Here is a 10,068-nt window from a genome sequence, read left to right as displayed (position 1 = left end):
AACCCAAGCTGTTTTATTTTATTCTATTCTATTCCATTCTACATAAATATTCCTCTCTTGGGGTTAGGTGGGGGATAGCTTTCCAGCCAAGATTTCCATCCATAAATGAAGTGAATACCAGAGAGTTCCCTATGTTAGCCCTTCTTACCAGACTGACCTATTTCAACTGTACTCCTGGCAGTGTAGTGTTCTTCATTTACAAGCTAGTTCGCTAGCTACAAAGATGGATCTCTTCCAAGACCTTTCAAGAAAGCCCTCTGCCAGCAGAAACCAATTTAAATTAGCTGCTCCTGAAAACAGTGGATACTTTTTCCTCCTAAGTTAGTTCTCAGCACATTGACTGTCAAAATCAAGAGTGCTATTGTGTTTAGCTGAAGCAGAACAATAGCTTTATTGTGAAAACATTTTTCCCCAACAGAAAAACAAGATACAAGGAAAAAAAAAAAAAAAAAAAAAGACCAAACCCAGGAAGCATCCTTTCTCCCAAGCACACACTTTTGTTGCTCTGTCTCTGGCATATTGCACCTTAGACTTCCCTCTCCACTTTAACACAGCTGCAACTAAACCCCATAAAATAGCCTCTAAGATAGAGGGTGAAAAATGAACAGATGGAGACAAACATGCACAGTCTTCTCGATCTTTTTTTTATTTGTTAGCTATTTATCTTAAGAAGGTCTGCAGCATATCTGCATGATTGTAGGTTTCAAGCTAGACACCCTAGAGATAGCCAGTTACAAGCCACACTTGTGTCCAGAACACAAAGGCTACCAAAAATATCCTAATGTCATGAGACACTTACCTCAGAGTATTTTCACTTCTGTAGTTTATTCCTACTTGTTGATACGGTCCCTCCTCCTTCCAAGCTAGATGTACAGTGTAGAGTTCAAAATACCATTCTCAACATACTTACACACTAAACGTACTTCTACAGAAGAAAAATACCTTGTAATTCATTAAGAACAATGAAAAATATTTTCCTGCTAAGAATTTCTATATTCCCCATGTCCTTCTATAAATCCCATTTTATCACAACTAAGCAAATCCTTTTCATCTTTCACGTAAACAGTACTACTACCAATGAGATTGGTATCTGAAGTCTGAAAAAAACAGAAGTAGCCTGAGGCCATGGGAAATGCAGCAATGACATTTATTGGAATTTCTCCAGGCATTACATGAAAAATTAGATAAGTGAAACAGAAGATAAAGCACATTCAGTGCATCTTAAAAAAAGATGCATCTGAATAACCTTGATTCTTTGTAATACACACTACTGCAGTTCCTGGGATTGGTTTTGTATATACACATCAGCTAAAACTTACTTTGAACAAAACAGCAAAGAACTGCCTTTTCGCTTGGCGTTTTCCCACTTGGTACAATACAATACTCTTGAAATATCTAGACAAATTCCACATAATTTTATACACAGTGTTAAGACCTTGCACCCCAACTGTAAAAAGAAAGACCATTAAGTAAATCAATATTTTTAATCAAGTAAAACACCATGGAAGTAAAAAAACAACAACAAAAGAACCCAAGAGACCCCAAGCCCCTAAGTTCCACAGCAGTGTGCAGCAAATCAGCATTGTTGTTCCTCACTTTTATTTATGTTAAAATAAAACGTAATACTCTTTCAGTACTTGCTTTCTAAATTGGACAATCTTATGCATAAAGACACAGCTGGATTTGGCACTTTGCTTAATTGCTTTTCTTTAAAAAAGAAAAAGTGTTTCCTGAAATACAGTATAAACGGTAAGAGATAACATGAGCCACAGTAACACTCGATTAACAGTTCAGACATGCACTCCAAAATACGTGTCTATTACAAATTTGTCTAAGACTTCTCCAAAATTCCACTTCAAATCATTTTCAAAACCAAATGCATCTTTTTATACTGTTATAAAGATATTTTCTCCTACAAAATGACCAGAGCTTACCTCACCTTCTGCTCAGAACACACAAATTCATGACTTTTTTTCTTTAAAAAAAAAAAAAGAAAAAAAGACCACAAAGCAGGATTAAAACAGGAATAACCTTAAATATTATTAAACTGCACCTGTACTTCAGAATCCCCTTTGAAATTTATATCCACTGAAAGGTGTACATAATATTTGCAACTTGCTTGGTCCTCTCTCAGTGCACTTACACTGTTCTTTCTGCAACCTACCTCAATTTTCTCTTCAAACAAAATTTCATATTAGCTTTCTGGCTCCCATTATGATAAGACAAGGCTTCTTGCAATATTTCTTTGGTTAAATGAGAACCTTTTATATGCCTAAATCTTATGACAGCAAGTATCCTGCGGAAAATTAACATCAGAATAAATACCACTCCACAGCTTTACTTCCTTCCACCCATCATCACTGACCAATGCCAGTACAGGCAGAAACAAGCAAGCCAGGAAGAAGGTATCACTCTCAGCTCTTACTTTTAAAAGTTCTGCGTGTGTGTATAGATACCTATTTCTTAAGTCAGAGTTATGGAGGCTTGGCGATGATGTGATGCTTTTTTTCAGGTCCAACATGCATGTGGAATTACATTGCTGACTGGTACGGCCCAGGCAGTGTATGGCACTAGAGTTCTTCCTGTATGAACCAGGTCATGGTACTTATTCTGCATTACTGGTCTACGCACACGTCAGTAGAATTAAAAGAGAGGCACGCATGAGTTCACACAGATTTCCCACAGAAGATGTGAAACATGCTGCTCTTTGGAGGGCAATTACATTCTTTTTTTCTTCTTCAAGTATTATTCAACATATATATATATGTATGTATATATATATGTATTTATATATAAAGACACGCTATCTTCATTTCACTACAAGACAAGCACATCCAGAGTGAAATTGTAGTTTACCATTACCTTGGCTCTGACTACTAAAATTTATCTTTTCCTTTAGGTCAACTCTAAATATACATCTGTTCATCATAATTACATGTGAGAATCCTTTATTTCCCCCTTGTGATTTATTTACATAATCATTAAAAAAAATAATAGCCTGAATTTGCATACTGGGATTTGAAGGCCCATCTGTAGCTATGAGTGTCCCAGCACTAGTTTTGGATAATAATTGCCTATTGCTAAGTCCTTTGAAAGCAGCAAACTCATTTTTCTTTCCCTTAATATTTGACAAAATGCTGCCTAGAAAACCCTGGTTTATGGCTTATTCCTCATTTTGTTTTATTATTTGGATTGTAGTTTACTTCCTTCAGGAGTAGCTCACAGTCAGACAATGCTTCTGTTGGCAAATATTTCATTATCTGCTCAAGAGTCTTTTGATATGTTATCTTCTCCTGTTCCAGGGACTGAATTACAGTCTTCATTTTGCTCTCTCGAGTCAAAATAGTCTCCAGGCTGGATTCCAGACTCTGAATTTTAGCATGAGCAACCTATAAACAATAACATTATCTTTTTAATAAATCAAGACACTCTGAACAACTTTTTTTTTTTTTTGTCTTACAGCATGTTATTTGGTAACAACACAAGCATAGCTACATAAATGTCTCTAAAAAACAACTGTGTAGGCAGATGATACGAGGAACACCTACTGTGCATCATACGCAGGATCTCCTTAGAGGTGCTAGATTAATATGAAGGATTTCTGAAAACTTTGCAGAGGGAAGAAGATATGCTGCAGCAAGCAAGAAACATTTGGGAGCAACAACGAACTGAAATTGCAGGGGATATAAGGAAATCAGCAGCTGGAGTAACACTGGAAAAAAATTGTCTGACAGTGAGGGAGCAATGGTAACCCCATGGAATAAAATTATCAGGATGGAGAGGTGAAAGGGAAAGAGAACCTAAAAGTTCGGTTGCTTAGCAGACAATGTTCCCTACCCTCCAACAAAAGACATACAGCTTCCTCTGTGAAAAGAATGCTGACTAGATATCAGAAACCCTGGACCTCGTGAGTGTTGAATGCATCTCTGCAAGAAGTGGGGGAATGCTGATCATTCCTAGATAAAGGCCAAAGCAAAGAACAGCAATGAAGAAGCCATGCAAACAAAAAGACAAAGAGTTTAAGGAACTGATGAAGATAACATGGTAGTCTAGAATAACAGAAGAATGAAGAGAAAAAGAGGAATGGAGACTTTTAACATTATTCACTCATAATTATTCAATGCCCTTGGTGTGTCTATGTCCATTTTCAGAACAGAGATAAAGGCTCAGGTAGCAATGAAAAATAGTAATAATAATTTAATTAGCAATGGTAATTAAAAAGTGATCCCTGTTTTCAATAATACTCAAAGAACAGAGCACAGCACCCTCAGCCCATAAACAGAAAAATAACAGTGACTTAGAATCACAGAAAATCCTGAGTTGGAAGGGATCCACAAGAATCATTGGGTCCAACTCCTGCCTTCACACAGGACCACCTGAAAATCAGACCATAAGTCTGAAAGCATTGTCCAAACACTTCTTGAACCCTCTGGGTGCAGAACCTTTCCCTAACCCCCAGCCTGACCCTCCCCTGTCCCAGCTCCATGCCGTTCCCTCGGGTCCTGTCGCTGTCCCCAGAGAGCAGAGCTCAGCGCCTGCCCCTCCGCTCCCCTCGTGAGGGAGCTGCAGGCCGCCATGAGGCCTCCCCTCAGCCTGCTCTGCTCGGGGCTGGACAAACCATGGGACCTCAGCTGCTCCTCACACATCTTGCCCTCTAAGGCCCTTCGCCATCTTCGTAGCCCTACTTTGGACACTCTCTGATAGGTTTACGTCCTCATATTGTGGTGCCCCAAACTGCACACAGTACTAGAGGTGAGGCTGCACCAGCACAGAGCAAAGCTGGACACTCACTTCCCTCAACCAGCTAGCAGTGCTGTGCTTGTTGCACCCCAGGACACAATCAGCCCTTTTGGCTGCCAGGGCACACGGCGGGCTCACATTCAACTTGCTGTTAACCACCGCCCCGCTCCCCCCCCCGCCCCGATCCCTTTCCTCTGGGCTGCTTGCTCTCCAGCCTCTCATCCCCCAGTCTCTATGTACAGCCAGGGTTAGGGCTGCCCCTTCCCAGGTGCAGAATCCAGCACTTGCTCTTGTTAAATTTCATATTGTTGGTGATTGCCAACTTGATCTTTACTTTTTTTTTTTTTTTCTTCTTCTTTTGCTTCTATTTTCAGGTTTCTGAAGCTGAAGGTACTCTCTAAGAACTTCACAATGCTTGTTCAAATAACAATTATATCAAGAATGGCCTGGTGATGCAAGAAGAATAACTTATCTTTCAGGAAAATGCAAGACAATACATTTAGAGAAACCTGAAACAAATCTTGGCCAGGCAATTGGAGAAAGGGTAAAGAATGAAAGAGAAAGAGAAGGCTTTTTAAAGCACGACTGAATCAAGCAAGGTCTCAGGAGCACTCAGCTATATTAAAGTCTGCTTGGAGAGACCACCTTTCAAAACAAAAGTATGACTATCTGCCTCAGTAGATAGAAACAGAACAATACCGCCTACAAGGGTCTGGAGAAAGCAAGGCTACTGAACTATGGATTATTTCTTGAAATTTTTCAGCACGGAAGCAAGGTGATGAAGGGATAGACAACTGATTTTTAGAACAAGATATGTAAAAATTAGCCAACGGTTTTCAAGGGAAGTAAGTGTAGAAATGTTTCAAGAAAAAAGAAATCTAAAACAAGAAGGAAGAGTAGAAGGAATCCCAAAGGAGTTAAAAATACATCTAACAGAAGCAAATAACTATATTAGAGAGAAATGCTTAGCTGCACAAGGTTTTACAATTAAGAGATTGCTGTACTTACTACTTCTGTGTTGTTTAGAAAAAACAATTCCCTATTGGCTGAATCACAGTAAAGATCACAAACTTGTGGAGAGGTCATAAGTCACTTACCTGTAGCTTCTCCAACAAATCCATGTTTTGCCTTTTCAAATGGCTGTTTGCCCTCTCCAGCTTCTCCAGAGGTTCACCTTCATCACAGGGATTCACATTTTCCTGAAGTTCATCCTGCAGAACATGGTACTCTACTTCATAGGCATGGAGCTGTTTTGAAATATCCATCTCAAACACCTGTCATGAGAGAAAAAAGAATTTTTGACTACAGAGAGAGAAAGCACTTGTTCCATTTGAAAGTTTGCTAAGAGGCAAATCTGTATGATTAACATTTTTTCCTGTTCCTTTCATTAAAAAAAAATAAAAATATTTTAAAGCAAGAGCATTCTGTCATATAGAGTTCTCATTGTAGCCACAATGCATCATAGACTTTAGAATAAATTAGATCACCACTTGAATGGCTGCCAAATACTACCTCTTGCTATCAGATATATCAGCAAAGTTGTATTTAATCCAAGAACTTTATAACAGAGCCAAGTCTTATCATCTCTTGCATGGAGATATTAAGAAGTTGAAGAAGAAGTTTTTAATTTTTAATTTTTGAATTATCATCTTTTCTTGACGGGAGCAGGATCTCAAAATGAGCTAAAATAATCCAGGAATCACCAGATCACCTCTCTCAAAATTGGGTCTCTTTACTCCAAGTGCCCATGTAGACTTTTATAAAATACTCTTCATAGTTACAGTTTCTCTGTGCTGTCTCTAGACATACTACTTTCCTGTTGGGATATTCTGGCAATAAACACCTAAGCATTGTGAATAAAGACTATGGGACTTATCATCTCACACTGATGGGGCCATATGACCCTTCATCATTTATATATCTAGTCACAGCCTCTCAGCTTCTGAAAGTTACCAAACAGTTTAGACTGGGAAGGATGTTTACAGCAACATCAATTCTACTCCTTATTTTAGAAGTCACAAACATTTCACCATCAAAAGACACACACAGAATCCCCCAACAAAACAGGTTCTGCTATATGTTTATCATTCTTCAGGTTATTCAAATGAGACAGAACTTTAAAGTACATACGGTGTTCAAGCTAGGCAATTGCCATTTTCCTCTGAAGTACCAACCCAGTTGACTCTTTATCTGAATATTACAGTCCTGCATACCTGCATTTTTCTTTCATTATTTGCCATCACAAAGGTACTGGGAATGACAACGCTGAGACAGCCAAATTCCACCTGCAGCCCACCTAGCTAGGAGCAATATGATGTAAGCAGTGGGCATGTGAATGCAGATCCAGAAGGTTGATCAGCATGGCACCATACAACAGGCAAGCAGGTGACCTTCATCTAAGAGCTATGCTAACCCATGTATAAAAACACCCACCTCTGCTCAGGCAACATAAACTGTTCCTTACTCAATCAGATATGGCTCTGCACAAAGCCGCTTGTACCATCCTCATCACAGCATGGATACTCTGCAACCCACACAGAATGTGGGACAGATATTTAATTTCCAACAGTATCAAAAATATTGAACTACCATCTCCATCACTGCCAGAATTACTGAATTGTGAAGATAGACACTAAAGTGCCTGACACAGGCTTAGCATTGTGATCACAGTCAATGCAACGAGGAACTGAAGATTTACATGATGTCTACAAGTGAATTAACTGACAGCACCTGAAACATTCAAGCGTTAAAGCCATAGGTATGTTTAAGTATTAACTGAGCTCCCACATATGCAGATGGTTTTCTAGAACTCTCATCTCTGATTTGCCACCTGAACAGGGAAAGCTGCTCATAGGTTCACAGCTAAGCTACTAGACTGAGAGTCATGTTTAATTTGCAGCTTCATTGCAGAGGAAGAGGAGGTGAAAAGATGAAAATCCCAATCATTGACTGTACTTCACAAGGAACTTCAACAGGTGCTTTCCTTACATCAACAATTCTTTGTTTATCTTCCATTCTCACCCTTTGCCATGAAGTTTCAATGACATGGATGAAATACTCCAGTCCTCCTTTCTCTTACCCGAGAAAGGCAGGGGTCACTCCTGAGGAGCTTTTACTTCTATCACCAAGCACCTGACAGGTGTGACACCTACAAGAATAGAGTTAGGGTGAGAAAGGGAAGTTGTACCAAGGCACTCTGAAAGCAATCCCCAGGAGGACAGAAGCTGCCTGTGCAACAAAACAGTAAAAGTTTGCTTGACCTTGTTTTTAATACAGACCACAAAAGCAGGGCTTCACAAACCTCCTAATTCATGATATTTTAAGTTGAAGGTGTTAGATGAGTCTCTACAGTGGGAACTAGTCCTGTGCAGCCAGGAGATCAAAGGATCAAGAGGAAACATTAGTGTAATGCTGCCTCTTCCTACCGTGGCAAATTCTGCTTCCCGTCATAAATTATTGGACTGCTCACCCACTAGCAGGGAGTGACAGCAGGGTTTAGGTTTGGAAGATAGGCTGCTTTTACCACTCTGATGATGATGTGAAATGTATAAGCAAAGACATGTTTTCCTAATAGCTGGGGCACAAAAACAAACAAAAAAACCCTCTAGATATTCTTTATATTTATGCTGAGGTAGCAAACAAAGTCTTGCTAAAACTGTAGTTCAAATGCCATTGAAAATAGATCATCACACAGTCACAGAATGCTTTAGGTTGGAAGGGACCTTTGGGGGTCATCTGGTCTAAGCCCCTGCGCTCAAGCACGGCCACCCAGAGCAGGTTGTCCAGGACCAGACCCAGGCAGTTTTTGAAGACCTCCAAGCAGTGCGACTCCACAGTCTCTCTGGGCAACCTGTGCCAGTTCTCCATCACCTGCATAGTTGTGTTTCCTGATGTTCTTTTCCTACACCAGTTACGGGAAGATGATTTCTTTGCATTTCATACCAAAAGGAACATACTGAGAAGACTTTTACATACACCTTAGGCATGGTCTTTTAAAAGTAAACTAAATGAAAAAAAAAAAGAGAGAGAAAAACAACTGTACCTGGGTAATAATTTTTTCCATTTGAGGTTGAGTCATGTCTGGAATAGTGGTCTTAAGAAAATCAACAATATTCTCAAAACTCTCACATCCCATTATAGATGTCTCTTGACTGCTAAGTAGGCTCAGTGCTACTTTAAATATGACTTCCGTTCCTTGAAGAAAAATAATGTCTAAAAAAGAAAATAATTAAAATACCTTGAAAATGAGAGCTAAGGCAATTGCATAAATATATATTTGCTGAGATTTTTTTTTTCTTTTTAAGCAAACATACTGCAAATTTATTCAGTTCAGGAGAAGTGCAATCTGTCTTATTTCAGCATGAGGCTGAAACATAAAAGCATCTCCTGTCATCTTACAGATGTAAGAGTGCATTAAAGAAAGTACTGCATGCTTTTTACGTCTGTAGTGGTTGTTTGCAATAAACATTTCATTACTGTCTACTGTAGGCTATAGACTGTTAACTAACTACTGTTTTTAAATGCACCTATGACTGAAAAACAATTTGGAAGTGGATCACATCACTATGTACTGATGTCTTACGGTTTTCTACATGCAGAAGCTAGTCCTTAAAAATGATCATGAAGCTTCCAATATCAACCACACTTTTTTCAAAATCCATCACAGTGATCACAATGGCTGTAATTTAAGCCTCAAATCTTTACTTTGAGGTAATTATATTATAATTACACAGATGTGAGAGGAAAGTCCAGGCCCTAGAGAAGTCAGTAGAGACAGACTGCTGGACAGAAACTAGAAACTTGATCACTGTAACTAAAAACACAGTCTTGGCAGCAGCAGTGGACTTGTAATAACAGACAAACCCAGCACATGAGCAGTTCAAATAAGCCTCCTGTGCTGTTAGGCTCTGTCACACCACCAAAAGCAGGGCTATGCTTCTCGACATCCTCAGCTTCTGATACTGATACAGCAAGGTCATCCCTGGTCCTAATCTGGTATCACAGGGTAGCACCAGGACACCAGTGAAGCAATCATCTTTCTCACACACGGTTCCCAAATCTTTCCCTTCTCTATGATGCATGTTCAAGCAGCATAAGTACAGTCTATAAGCATATAATTTGTGATTGGTGGACATTAACCACCTGTTATTGGTGTTTGACAATTGTTCCAAAAACACGAACACACAAAACCAAAGTCTTCAGTGTCCAGGAATCTAATAATCCTACTAGCAAAGACATGCATCAATCACATGAATACCACTGAAAAACAGATACAGCAATCATTTGTTCACTCAAAACGTAGTCAAAAAATGCTGTAAAAACACCTCT

At 39.2% G+C, this 10,068-nt stretch overlaps 1 protein-coding gene across 2 annotated transcripts in view; it reads right to left on the bottom strand.

Moving 5' to 3' along the window:
* Nucleotides 1–1,123: 1,123 nt before the first annotated feature.
* The window catches only part of TBC1D4 (TBC1 domain family member 4), a 108,833-nt gene continuing 99,888 nt past the window's right edge, over nt 1,124–10,068 (bottom strand). For both annotated transcript variants that reach the window (XM_066987605.1, XM_048079050.2), the window contains 3 exons: nt 8,783–8,952; nt 5,838–6,014; nt 1,124–3,389 (listed from right to left, as the gene is read on the bottom strand). In XM_066987605.1, coding sequence (XP_066843706.1) covers nt 3,171–3,389; nt 5,838–6,014; nt 8,783–8,952 — 566 coding nt within the window. In that variant the 3' untranslated portion in view covers nt 1,124–3,170. The remainder of the gene's footprint in view (nt 3,390–5,837; nt 6,015–8,782; nt 8,953–10,068) is intronic.

The sequence above is a fragment of the Anser cygnoides genome, chromosome 1 (genome assembly GCF_040182565.1).
Source record: "Anser cygnoides isolate HZ-2024a breed goose chromosome 1, Taihu_goose_T2T_genome, whole genome shotgun sequence".
Lineage (NCBI taxonomy): Eukaryota > Metazoa > Chordata > Aves > Anseriformes > Anatidae > Anser > Anser cygnoides.
This window is presented reverse-complemented; position numbering and strand designations above follow the sequence as displayed.